The 13,902-nt window shown below is 43.9% G+C and overlaps 1 protein-coding gene across 1 annotated transcript; it reads right to left on the bottom strand.

Moving 5' to 3' along the window:
- Window positions 1-884: 884 nt before the first annotated feature.
- Window positions 885-13,109, bottom strand: coq8b (coenzyme Q8B). The gene is made up of 16 exons (XM_070828856.1): window positions 13,065-13,109; window positions 12,336-12,517; window positions 12,021-12,177; window positions 11,137-11,339; window positions 10,466-10,532; window positions 9,798-9,872; window positions 9,268-9,387; window positions 9,066-9,151; window positions 8,719-8,859; window positions 8,541-8,622; window positions 5,376-5,469; window positions 3,331-3,472; window positions 2,605-2,712; window positions 2,415-2,480; window positions 2,085-2,171; window positions 885-1,545 (listed from the first exon to the last, which is right to left on the bottom strand). The coding sequence occupies exons 1-16, from the start codon at window positions 13,069-13,071 to the stop codon at window positions 1,213-1,215; spliced, it is 1,950 nt and encodes a 649-aa protein (XP_070684957.1). The 5' UTR covers window positions 13,072-13,109; the 3' UTR covers window positions 885-1,212.
- Window positions 13,110-13,902: the final 793 nt, after the last annotated feature.

The following is a 13,902-nucleotide window of genomic DNA, read 5'->3' as shown; positions in this document are numbered from 1 at the left end:
CGATGACATTTCCCAAAGAGGTCTAAAACTGAAAGGGAAAGATCATTACAGAGTGAAGGAAGTCCTTGACTCGTGGCCTCCTCTTGGCACCTGCCAGTAAGGCTCAATTTGTGATACACATACAGAATCTATTTCTGTTCCTCATAACAAAAACAAAGCACACAGCACACCGCCTTGGCTACAGTTCACATCTCGGTCATAAAGAAGTGTTCAAACACAAAAATGACCAAGACTATTTCACATTATGGAGTTTTATGTCAAATATACTTTTTACTGCAAGGCCATTACTCACTGGGACTCCATTAAACTGTCTTGACTAATTCCTTTAATAATCTGCTCATCTACTCTGCCAGTCATCACATTTAGGAGAAAGCTTTATTCGCCAACTCATCAGGCAGCACACAAAGGCCCACTAACAAAAGAGAGCACTTGGCAGCATCAGCTTGGCAGCGCATGGGCTTATTATGTGTCCTGAAGGCAGAGGAGAGCCGTTCTCTTGGAAATATGGTGCACCTTGTTGTCAGAGTGGGGCACAGAGGACATACATACGTGCTGCCTTACGAAGACCTGCTCACACAACTGGGTTACAGACAGAGGCGACCGCTGGGCCAACACGACCAACCACACAGATCAAATTATTGCAATGAAATGGAAGTCAGGCCTCTGACTGCCAGTTGGACTGCGGCTCTCAGAAGTGATTATTTTTGGTTGTCCGTTAATTTATTCATGTTTGAGACATAATGTGTAGCAAGCGTTTGTGTTGTCAATGTGTGGTTTTGAAAAACCAAAACAAAACACTTTAAAAAAGGAGGAAAAAAACCACACACATCAATCACACTAACACTCAGAATGAACTAGACAATCCTCCCTTCATTTAACATCCTGCTTTAATCACTGATGTAGTCATTCAAGCTTCAGCGTATATATATATATGTAATTACACCGTTATCACCATCATTTTCAAAGTAGACAACTTCCATGTCAGTTATGAAGTATTGTTTGTTTGTGCATCAGGGAGTCACTGACAGGATGTTCATCATGAGACAGTCAAACACATTCATGTTCCTCGTCAGAGCAGGTTGCCATAGTTATACACTGGCATGGTTTTAAGTCTTAGGCAAGTCCGATGTGGTGTCTCCTCTTCTGTCCCTTCACTTAGCAGCCGACTCTGAAAACGTCCCAGGATCATTAGGGCAATTTGTCCCCGAGCGTCTAAGCGGCTGTCTGTGCTGCCTGCTCCGCCTGCCCCGCCTGCTCCGCCTGCTCTGCCTGCCTCCTCTGGTTGTAGGCGTTGTACACATCCCGGAACATGTCCCTGCACTGCATGCGCGCTCTCAGTTTGGAGCAGATGAGGAAGGAGCCAGCCATCTTGCGGTGGAGGGAGTACGACTCCTCAGGCGGAGGGGTGAGGCGATGGCGTAGCATGCCAGGGATGAGGCTCTGGATGCGCTGGGTGGTGCTCTGGGTGCCGAAGTCAAAGGGCTCCTCAGACGCAAAGGCTTCACCGAGGATCATCACCGCCTCCACGTGGGATTCTATGAAGGCCTGGTGGGGATCACAGGAGGCGTTACAAAGAATGTGTGTGTGCATAACAATCAGCTGGACTAAGATGTTAATATCGAAGCTGATAGCTGTAAAGTAGCGTACTGTGTGCTTACACAACACAAAGATTTGAAGATGCATTTTAGAGCGCGAACACACTGAGGCAGCCTGAGGAAATGTTAACTGCAGACTGCATTGTGTCTCATGTAGCCACTCTGTAAATACAGCACCATGGTATGTGTACACAATTTCATATCTTCTACTTAGAATAAACTGTGTTTTTAGGAATAACAAGTGGGTTTCTCCCTTTTCGGGGGGGTTTCCACTATCCACAAGCTCATTTCATATATTAGGATCAAGAAAAAAAAAACAGAAAGAAAGATACAAAGAACTAGAAGACAGCACACACTGCACATCTTACTGCAGCTCTCATTAGAAATGAGTGACACTGAGGTCGGAAGAGACAAAACAGGAGAGAAGAGAAGGATAAACCCTATGAAAAATAAATAAGCACACCAACAGCAGGGACTGAAATATCTTACCTTGGCCTCAAAGCCTGTCAGGAATTTCAGGTCCTTCGATTTTTCGAGAACAGTGGCTCGATCACCCACAGAGGCTGCATGCACCACCTGAACAGGGAAAATGATGATATGGATGCGGTCATCATGTTTATTTTAAGGTACAGCTCAACTGAAGTAGCTGCCAGGAGGGGAGCGTGTGCACATGCATGCGCTTGTGTATGATCGTTTTTCCTTGGCTGTTGCAAAATGCAGCCAAAGACTCAAGTGTTTAATTATTCACAGAAATCTTGTTGCATAAATCATGTAGTGGGGTTCACCGGTGGGTGTCTGATAATTTTAGATTCATCATACCTGTACGTAGTCATCTGTGAAGGATTCTGGGTAGCTTCTGCAAGCTCCGAAGTCCAACAGAACAACCTACAGACACAATGAGAGTGTCAAGAATCTGTTGCATATGAGACTTTTTTGGTAGAATGAAATGTTTGGTCCCTCTGTGTGTTAGACAGTTCACTTCTAACTTGACTACCAGACCCCCCCTAACCTTATTGGTGTCCGAGTTGTAGAAGAAGTTGGCCCAGTTTGGATCCGTCTGCATGAACCTGAACTCAAACAGCTCCCTGAGGCACAACTGCAGGATGTTGAAACAGATCTGGACACAGGGGGAGAGGAGTGGTTTGTGTTTACTGCCATGCTGTTATCATCAAGGTACTCTGGTGCAGTGCACCACCACACACTAACCGTGTCTAAAGATGCTGCCTCACTGTAGGGCATGCTTCAGCTGCATCAGTCTCAACTGTTAATGCACATTTTTACACTGACACACAGTCTAATGGTCCCTGCTGCTGTCCTTTTCATGCTGTGTTTGAGGTCGAGTCTGTTTCTAATGGAGTTAATGAGTAATGCATCAGCTCAGTTCTGCACATTATGGCATACTGAATGGATGTTACAAACAAAAACACTACTAACAGGACTTGGAATATATTCCATTTCAACAGAGAGACATCCGGTCTTTCAATTTCCATAAACAGATACTGCTACCATCACTTATATTGCGTGAGACTGATTAATTACTTCTGGTTTCCTGATGAAACATACTGTAGCTCCAGTGGAGATGAAACAAACAATAGTACCAAGAATATTCTGCTTAAACCTTCTGAAATACCTCACATGCACAAAGAATTAGACAGATTCCCTGACTCTCCCCGTCTCCAGAGCACCACTCACATTTCAATCACATGCGAGTTGTGCCTACAGAGTCAACCCGTACCTGGTTTCTGGTCTCCTGGTCCAAGTCCACGCAGCGGTCCAGTGGGACTCCGTGTACCAGCTCCATGGCCAGCACCCTGCGTCCTGACAGCTCATCAATTACCTCAGGGACTTGGAAAAACTCATCTCCCTCCACCAGGGACCTGGACACCACACACACAAACAATAGGACCCATTCATGACGACTGATTTGTGCAGAATACGTAGAATACATTAGTCAATTAAACTAAACTACCTATAATGTTATCTGTTTGAGAGTAAATATACTACTTGGAAAAGCAGCTGGTCTCCAATATTGTATCCAATATTATGACTGTATATTAATAATAAATAATGATAAAAACATACACTGCTCAAAAAATTAAGGGAACACTTAATCATCACAGTAGAACACCAAGGCAATTAAACTTCAGGGATATCAATCTGTCCAGTTAGGAAGGATAAGTGATTGTGAACCAGCTTCACCAGTTTTAGCACAAATGAAAGTGACAACAGGTGCACTGGAGAGGCAACAGAAAGACAACCCCCAAAAAGGGAATGGTTTAGCAGGTCTCAGACAATCACTCTCTCCTCATCCTTCCTGACTGATTCTTCTGTAGTTTTGCATTTCGCTAGTGTCCTTGTCACTACTGGTAGCAGGAGGCGGTACCAGCTCCTCCAGGATGGCACATCCATACGTGCCGTCACAAGAAGGTTTGCTGCGTCTTCAAGCAGTTTCAAGAGCATGGTGGAGATACCAGGAGAGGGGCCGTTACATGAGGAGAGCTGGACAGGGCCCTCGGAGGGCACCAACCCAGCAGAAGGACTGGTATCTGCTCCTTTGTGGGAGGAGGAAAAGGAGGAGCACCGCCAGAGCCCTACAAAATGACCTCCAGCATGCTACTGGTGTGCATGTGTCTGACCAAACTGTCAGTCTCATGTCTCCATGAGGGTGGCATGAGGGCCCGACGTCCTCTAGTGGGACCTGTGCTCACAGCCCAGCATCGTGCAGCTCGATTGGCATTCGCCAGAGAACCCCAGAATTGGCAGGTCCACCATTGGTGCCCCGTTCTCTTCACAGATGAGAACAGGTTCACACTGAGCACATGTGACAGACGTGACAAAGTCTGGAGACGTCATGGTGAATGTAATTCTGTCTGCAACATCATCCAGCATGATCGGTATGACCTCCACATGCTAGCTAACGGTACCCTGACTGCTGAAATCCTCAGAGCCCTTGTCAGACCTGATGCTGGTACATCTGGCCCTGGTTCCTCCTGGTGCAGGACAACGCCCGGCCACATGTGGTCAGAGTGTGTAGGCAGTTCCTGGATGACGAAGGCATTGATGCCACTGACTGGCCCTCATGTTCCCCAGACCTGAATCCAATTGAGAACCTCTGGGACGTTATGTGTCGGTGCATCCGATGTCTCCAAGTAGCGCCACAGACTGTCCAGGAGCCCAGTGATGCCCTGATCCAGGTCTGGGAGGAGATCCCCCAGGATCATCAGGAGCATCCCCAGATGTTGTCGGGAGTGTATACTGATACGCGGGGGCCAAACACACTACTGAGTCACATTATGAGTTGATGTGATGAAATTCATGCAAGTTGGATCAACCTATGATTTTATTTTTTTACTTTAATTTTTGGTGTGATTTTGAATCCAGCCCTCAGTCGGTTGGTGGTTGTGGCTTCCGTTGACTGCTGTTACGTCATTTTGTTCTCCATGAATTACACAATGCACAGTTAAGATTTTGATCTTCAATATTTAGTTTTCACTGATTAATCTTTTTGAGCAGTGTAGTTAATAGCGGGAGAGGAATACCGACTCAACATATCACTGGTATAAACAGATTTCTCTTCATGAAATATAAAGCAAAATCAAAAGGACACCTATATACAGTATCTGTGTAATATAAATGCAGCCAACATGTAGTGAGACATCTAATTACAGAGTAACCATCCCGACTCTTCACATCTAACCTGGCATGTTTCTATCCCTTGTAGATAAATGGTGCTTTACAGCTCACCGGTGGGCTTCAGTGTAGGAGGCCACATTAACACACCTGAACTTCTTTGCACATTCTGCTTCCCTCTTGTAGTCACACTCCCATGCCAGCTCCCTCTGAAGAACCTCTAAGCTGCTGTCTGCAAACAGACCTGTGGAATAACAAAGAACTCAGCAGGGAAAGAAAACTAGCATCTTTAAACACAACCAATCAGCAAAGCATGAAACAGTTCTCGTGGTGAATGTGGGACTGTGACGGTGTACATCATTGGATACCAAATAACACTGTAATCATTAGTTCTGATAAGCAGTGTAATATATTTCACTGAAGCATGTAGGAACGGGCATAACAAGGAATCAAGTAACATCTATTAATAATGTACATGTCCTCATTTTCACTCAGTAACAATTGTGTCACCTAGTTTTGACCTGTGCCTATAGCACCACCTCATGGTCCAAAGCAGTGGTTCTCAAACGTTTTCTGTCAGGCCCCCCTTTGAAAGAGGAAAAATTTCCAAATTTCATGGCCCTCGCCATCTTGGGTTTTTAGCACCAGAGGAGACAAACTGCAGCTAGTTTGTTTAAGGAAACAGGACAGGCAGCTGAATCCATGCACCATGTGATACAGAATTTTACTACCGTACTGCTGGTAGTTTAACGCCATTCATGGCCAGATATCATCTAAGGAACAGCTGAGCAGTCAGACAAAATGAAAAGACCCAGTCAGACCCAGTATCATTACCATCAACTTTCTAAGAACCCAGTGGAGCCTACAGGAAGTCACTGCAGCTTTAGATAGAGCCAGGCTAGCTGTTTCCACCTGTTTCCAGTCTTTGTGCTAAGCTAAGCTAAGCAGCTGCTGGCACCAGCGCAAGTGTAGTCTGATCAGCAACTGCAGCTGGTTTGTCTCTGTCCATTAACCGCAAGGAGGTCCCCCGTCACTAGCGTGCATTGTTTAAGCGTGTCGGTGGGGGTGGGGTCGACACTCAGGTCCGATCATCAGGTCATGTGTAATACCTTATACAAATGGTCTTTTTTTAAAAACGATTATTCATGCAGATAAACAAATCAGCATGTTTTCACATCATTAATATATTAATAAACTCTAGTGACTTTAAAATTATCCCAAAGGGGATCAGTCTGAGCTCTGGAGCTCCAGAAACTTCCATCACAATTGTCACTCCAGTTATGTGAAATCTGGCACATTAAAAAATGACAAATTCCAGTGGAACTTCCACATCGTACTTTCAGTGCAGCCACCGGCTGTATGCAGTAAACTGCAAGCTAATGTTCCCTGACTCTCTAACCTCTGTGGGAAATTCCACTAGTAAGCTAACAGGCTAGCGGCCAAGAAAGCAGCCTGACGAAAGTCGGAACAAGCACTTAAATTGGGCCTTGTAAATCTAATAGAAGTGAATGTTCAGCAGCATATTTCTGGCCTGAAATTCCCTCACTAACAGCTTTTGGTGGACTGCTCAGGAGAAATAAGTCAAAATGTGCATAGCTTTCTGAAACGTCTAAACGGTAAGCGCCTTGCATTGTGGGACACAGTAGGTGAAGTAGACTGGTCCCGTGCATGCTGCAGATTTTGCTTTTATTTGCAAACTGTATAAGACATTTTGGCCTATTCAATACAAACTGCCAGTCTAGTATGGTAATGGTATGGTAGTATAGTATCAAACAACAAATACAGATGTTTGGTAACAACCTATTAACAACAATTAACCCGTTTTCCACTGCACATCTTTTCAAAACAACAACAATAAAGTGCAACCTGTGCAAAAGAACAAAGTGCAGGTATTTGCCAAGAAATATTTAGTCTCTTCATTTGTGAGGGTCACTGAATCACAGTGTTGTTGGATGAAATGAACCTGTTGTCCACTGCACATCTTTTCAAAACAGTAACAAATCAAGGTAAATGTGCTAAAACACACAAAAACAAGTAGTGAGGGCTCAGGTCACTGTATCACTGTGCTCACAACAATAACAAAGAAGGTTCTGTATGTAGGGCAGCATGGTGGTGCGGTGGTTAGCAGAGTTGCTATATTTATCCATATACGTGATATATTTATCCATTTTGCAAACCTGGATTGTCTCTCTCTCTCTGTCAAATCACCATAGAAGCGTTTTTTGTTTGGCGTGTCACCCGAAAATGAGTCCGAGTCGTCCGACGTCAAACATTAGTTCCACGTGCTACACTTTCCCGACCGAAAAAACAGGAGCGGTCATGCCCCCACGCCCCTTGGGGGGGCGCGCCCCACAGTTTGAGAATCACTGGTCTAAAAATTAATAGTGAAAATGCTGGAATAAGAGAACAGAAAGCAATCTGTGGGACAAGCATCTATAGTCGCTTCTCGATTTATTGATGGGAGTCAATCACTTCTCCAGAAATCTGAAAGCTGATTCAAGACAAAAATTTGTTTTTATAGTTTATACTTGGCTTTTAAATAAACATTATAATCAATAATCATTTAGACAACAGTCTGTTGTCAGAATCTGGTTAACTTCCTCGTGTGATTTGGACTAATGATCGCCACCGTTTACAGCTCATCTTTTGCCTAAATATTGGTGGAGTTGGACAATTATTTTCTGGAAATGTTTCCTAGACATTATTTAGCATTGCTCGTATGTGAATAGGCGATGTGCCAGGGATCGCGGGATGCAAATCACCAATTCAAGCTGATTGGTGCAACGACATAAACGAGACTCGCTCTGAAATACCGGAGGTTAACTGCTGAACAGGAGGAACTAAATCCACAGAAACTGGAGAGCACCAGTTAACTACGACTAGCTAGCTCCTCCACGCCATCCAGACAGATGCTACGGTGGTCACTGGGGGACAAAGTTGTGAACAGGTGCAGCAAAAACCTAAAAAACATACAATCCACACATGGGCTTTACGAGCCGTCTGCATACCAACTGTAACAGAGGCTTTCAAAATCACCTCTCAACTGATTTCTCCACCGATTAAAAGGCGCAGACATTTTGCTATTGAGTGAATTGTAGCTTAGAGAATTCGGTAAATAAATATTTAAGACCTTCCCAAACAGAATCTAGTAGTGTTCAATGATTTTTATTAGTTAATGTGAATTCAACACTTTTTAAGGCCATCCTGCTTTCATAAGCAAGTATATGTCTTTGACTTGAAATATAGCTGTGGGTATGTAATTACTGTGTGTTACTGAGGTCTTGAGTGGACAAATAATTATGTAGTTGTTGTTACCTTCTGGCAGCACCACACTCATTTTCAGCACTGACATCAGGTTGTTTATGTCACTTTGGATACTCTCTGCCACCCCAGGGTACTGGGAGGAAATGAGAAGAACAGACAAATTCAGTGCAGACACACAAAGACAGAAATTACAAGGGAGACAGAAAAAAAAAAAAGTACGTGTGAATACCTGGATCTTCATGGCGATTTCTCTACCGTCTTTTAACACCCCGTGGTGCACCTGGCCGATGGAAGCTGCAGCAAATGGTTTCTCTTCAAAGGACAGCAGCTTGTCGCGCCAGCCTGGTCCCAGTTCCTCCTCCAGAACTTTCTACACAATCAGACCGAAACGAAAAAAGTTCTTACTCTAGGCCTTAGAAAACGTGTGTCTGTCCTTTACAGTCTACAAACATCAAGCTGCACGAAAAACGGTGCAATCTCATCTCAGATGTCAGAGAGACACACACTGCAGCACTTTCCTTTGACATTTCCTACACAAGATGACTAGATGTCAGCAACAGGTCACTTCATGCTTACATTCATCTGCCAGGCGGGCATGAAGTCTGCACTCTGCCGGACCCTCTCAAAGATCTTCTGCAGCTGAGGGTTAATGAAAGAGTTGTCTGAAGAAAAAATGAGAAGCTGTCAGACAGAAACATTTTCACTTCCCAGAAAGCCTCTGTGACAGTGAGGATGTCTCAGCACCATTCTGCACTGATGCTGGTGCTAGTGTGTGTACCTTGAATGCTAAACATCTGTCCTATCTTGAGTGCGGCCCCACGGACCTTGCACAGCGTGTTGACTATCCTCTCAGCGTTGGCCTCTGACAGCAGAGGAGAGTCTAACAAGGCGCCCACGTCTACAACACACAGACAGCACAGATGGATTATTAGCAGCGATATAAAGCACAGTGTATTAGGAGCACAACAGCATAAACAAGAGATTTGTCCTTGCAATTATCTTCACTGTTGCATGTAAATAATTTAGCTCCAGCCTTTACTCGCTAATTGTAGAAAGCAGTGTGTAGAAAGTGGGGCAGTGGAACATCTTTAAACACCATTCATTTAACACACATAAAGCCACAGTCAAGTTCTTAACAGGGTTGATTTAATGCTTGTTGGTGCCTGGCAGGTGCTGACACATGAGGCTTTTCCAGGACCATCCTGTCCATCTGTCTGCTGGATCTGCCAAGTGTGGCTGAAGCAAAGGCTGTTTAACAGGATGGAGGAGAGCACAGCAGGCCGCGGGAGAAGAGGAGGATTTCCTTACCTCCCTTTTGTTTGCCTCCCAGTGACTGTTTCGCCACTTCTGCGATAGCACCAATCCCGAGTCCTACTGCCAGTCCTGCAGCGGAGAGACGGAGACACAAGTGATTTTAAATTAAGGGCCACTTGACTGATTTAACACAGCTGCTGCTCCCATTTCATGTCTGGTATCTTTTGCAAAACATTTAAGAGTTTTTAAATTGTGACACTTTTGACATTCTGATATTAAGCTAAAGGCAGAAGCGTTCATTTTTCTTTGTGAACATGGACAGTTATGAATAAGATTATAATGTGTTCATACATTTGTTGTGTAAAACAGTAGGTATAAAAGCCCATAGTTGTGCCATTCACCTCATCTTAACGTCATCATTTTTAATCTGCTATCAGTGTTGGTATAATAAGGATAAAACATCGTCTTGTAGATTTGTCCCTTAATGACCGACGATGGAGGCCTGAAAATATGGCTTTATAGCTGCACTGTATGAGCAGACTGTAAGCTGGTCTTTTTGACATTTGATGGTACAAGGTTTTATTTCTCTGCTGTGCTTGGAGCCATGTGACAACCTGGAGCGGGATGAGAAGGATTCTCTCTTGGACAACAGTGCGTCTCACCAAGTACAACATGGGCAAAGAGAAAAGAAACTAATAGTATGTAAAGAATGTTGCTCTTACCCCCAAAATTAACCAGCCTGCTGATTCTTGTGGCAGGCACCTTCCTCTCTCTGGCACGGTCACTCAGCTGATCCAAGACACGCCAGATAATAAAAACACTTATTTGAAATCTTTTCTAAATTGGATCATAAATCATCTCAGGACAATGTGGGACGAATAAAGGTTTATCTTATCTTTAAAGAGAAACATAGAGGCCTCGAATTACATCACAAAGGCCAATTTACTGTTTATGACACAGAGTACATCACGTGAGTCTACTGTAAACATGGTCCCAGCACCTGTCTGTGGTTCATCCTCCTGCAGGTTCATTATGAATATATATTTACTGTGTGTTAACTCAACACAATACAAAGATTCTAAACTAATTCTTTTGGCCACTAAGAGCCTATGACAACAAATTATTTCTGTGTATCTATGCTACATTCTCCATTTGAAGCCTAATTATGATATTGTTTCTAACCAAGGCATCACTGTCCTCTATCTGAGCAATCACTGACATGATAGATAAAATCAATGAACGTAAAGCCATATAATCACCATTTCCTCGTTACATTATCTCTCTGTCTCTTTAGGTACTAGTTTGCAAAATAATCCAGGAAAGATAAGACATCAACAAGAAAATGAATACTGGTATAAATAGTTTCAAGTGCACAGCAAGTCCTTCAGCTGACCTTCTGTCTGACAGGTTTGACCAGGGCCTGCTTGGCCTCCCTGGCTTTCTTCATGTCCTCTGGTGTGAGTCTGGCCACCACCGTGTCGTGGACAGACCTGATCTGGAAGTGGAAGTAGGGCCAGCGGGCGGTGTGGAGGAAGCGAGCGCTCTGTTCCGGCCAGCCTGCCCCTGCAGGAGCTGCCCCTGGAGGAGGAGGACCTCCTTTGGTAGGGAGAAGAGAAAGATGTGTTTTATTGAACACTGAACCCCATGAAAAACCATGTTGTGCTTTTTTTTTTTTTTTAGGTCATATCTTATTGGCCCATGTGTCTGGCCATCAACATTTGACAAAGACCAGTTTGCATAGTTTTACTGTGACTTTTACCGTTGTTTGACCAGAGAACAAGCAACATTCACAAAAAACACACACACACAACAGAAATTTAAACAATAACTATAAGGAGTGGTTACCTAAAGCAGTTACAAGAATCAATAAAGACATCAGGTAATAATAATTCTCTAATGGTGATGATTGACTCCAGTTTGAGGCAGATTGTAGCTCATTCCATTTAAAAGGTGCATAATACCTGAAACTAGTTCTGCCAACGTTAGTGTGGCTCTCTAAAGTCAGATTGGCACTGGATCGTGTACTGAGGTTAGTGGATTTAAATGAGAGAAGAGTCCGTCCAACCTCCTGATACAGAGAACAGTGATGAGTCCTGAATTAGTCATTGTGATAAACCGTAGTCTTCCAACAACTGGAGACATTTACTGAGGTAAAATTTGACAACATTTTCAAAACAAAACTGCAGAAGGACCAATAACATTAAAATGTTCTTATGAAAAAGACAGTTACGGTGCTACATACTTGGTGTATGTCACCTCCTGTACAAGCTGGTTTACCTGCTGGCATCTCTCCTGCAGCTCCTGCATCTGCGTGGCTTTGCTCCGGAGCATCAGGGGGGAACTCAGACCCCATGGCCCATTTGGCTGCTTCATCCTGCTCCACATTCTCCCAGCCCTCAACATCTGGAAACACGTCCTCCTTTATTGACTGTTTCTACAGACAGAGCAGAAATTAAAATTAAATTTGCAGATTTGGTACTATATGTACAATGCGTTTATCAATTATTATTTAGATTATTCAACCAATGCTTTTGAGTGCGGATAATTTCAAATGCCCATCACAAGTTTCCAAAGCAGAGCAGGAATCCTTACCGCACTGCTGCCACCCATGAAGGTGCCAACCAGTCCTTCCACCACGTCCTGAGCAGCTTTGACTCCTGTTCCCATGGTGGAGTTGCAGGCCATTAACCGGAGCTGTTCTCCCTGGGTGGCCACCAGGGCAGACCCCACTTTACCTGCCCCACGCAGCACCTGGAGGACCTCTGAGAGCATCACTTCATACAGAGACATGGGAGGGGAGAGAGAGAGAGAGAGAGAGAGAGAGAGAGAGAGAGAGAGAGAAGGATGTTGTAATATTAAGAGTCTAAAAGACACACCCACCTAAATATTCTTTAACGTAAAAGAGGCAAATGTTTGCAGGATAGTATCACATCTCTGAGGACATTAGTAACGTGGTGGGTCAATGTAAAGACTCTTGGGACACTATGCTCTCCTCCCACTACATGGTTTAACCTTGGATGTGATTGGCAGCCCATGTTTCAACGCATGCTAATGTGTCGTGAGCACGTGTCCCTTACACAAACTATGCAACAGAGAACGACTTGTAAATACAAATTTACAGAATGAATGATCACAACTACGTACTGTTGGGTACGTTAACTTGCTTATTAGCTAGCAGCTATGTAGTAGTTAGTGTTAACTATGTTGTGAATCATAAGCTAGCTACATCCAAACACGTATTATTCACGCAGTTTAATTTTCCACATGAATAAAATACGTATTGAATATCAGTATCTTGTGTTAGTAAATGAAGAGACTCACTGTTCATGGAGAGGAGGTAGCAGGGTTTTCTCGGTGGCTGTCCTCTCTCACTGCTCTCTACGTCTCTGTTTTGCAACAATTCAACACCCGGAAGTTAAAATTGGACTGACGTGACCGAGAACCAACCAGGATCCGAGTTTTAATAAGGAGGCGGAAATTAGAGGGTCAAACCGGAAACAGTGGTTTCTTTTGACCAATAGCAGGGCAGAACAGCAGATGATGGGCGTCAAAGGCAGGACAAATAATAATACAAGGCGGGTCTTGAATGGAACAACGTCCAATGAGAACTGAGGGGGTGTTGTCCTTGTGAAGGGTGCCTACAAACACGTGCAGTGACCAAACCCCACAGGTATTATGATTTGTGGAGGATTTGCGTGATTCTCTGTACCCATCAGAGTGAAACACTAAGCATGGCATGAGAAAAGAAGACACTGACTGGTCTAATGGACATCATTGAGGTAGAAATACTGATAGTACACATTGTAGATTAAACTCCATCCAGTTGTTTGTGTCCCTCTGCTGGACTGACAGGGTGCTGCCCCAACCTTTTGCCTGTCTCCTACCTTTTCTAGTTACAAACGTGTGTTGAAACATGCAGACAACTGTGACACACGTATAGTATCGCCTCATCACTACTATGCAGACTGAGACTTTAATGTGTACTATTTAGTGTGTAGATAGTTGTGGGGAACAGCTGGTGCTGAAAGGTTAATTTCTAACTCACTGGCACACACTGGCTCTAGAGGATAAAATGAAACTTTAATGATCCCTAATCGCGGCAAACAGAAAATTGTAACTAAACTAAGGCACAACAAGGAGTTAGTGTGGAAACAGAATA

This window comes from Pempheris klunzingeri, chromosome 4 (assembly GCF_042242105.1).
Source record: "Pempheris klunzingeri isolate RE-2024b chromosome 4, fPemKlu1.hap1, whole genome shotgun sequence".
Lineage (NCBI taxonomy): Eukaryota > Metazoa > Chordata > Actinopteri > Acropomatiformes > Pempheridae > Pempheris > Pempheris klunzingeri.
This window is presented reverse-complemented; position numbering and strand designations above follow the sequence as displayed.

What these genes read in the sequence shown, in the direction of transcription:
- coq8b (XM_070828856.1), bottom strand. An exon ending in ACAGATGTTTAGCATTCAAG is followed by an intron (nt 9,152 to 9,267) that starts GTACACACACTA and finishes TTTTTTCTTCAG; the next exon opens with ACAACTCTTTCATTAACCCT. An exon ending in TGCCCGCCTGGCAGATGAAT is followed by an intron (nt 8,860 to 9,065) that starts GTAAGCATGAAG and finishes CTGATTGTGTAG; the next exon opens with AAAGTTCTGGAGGAGGAACT.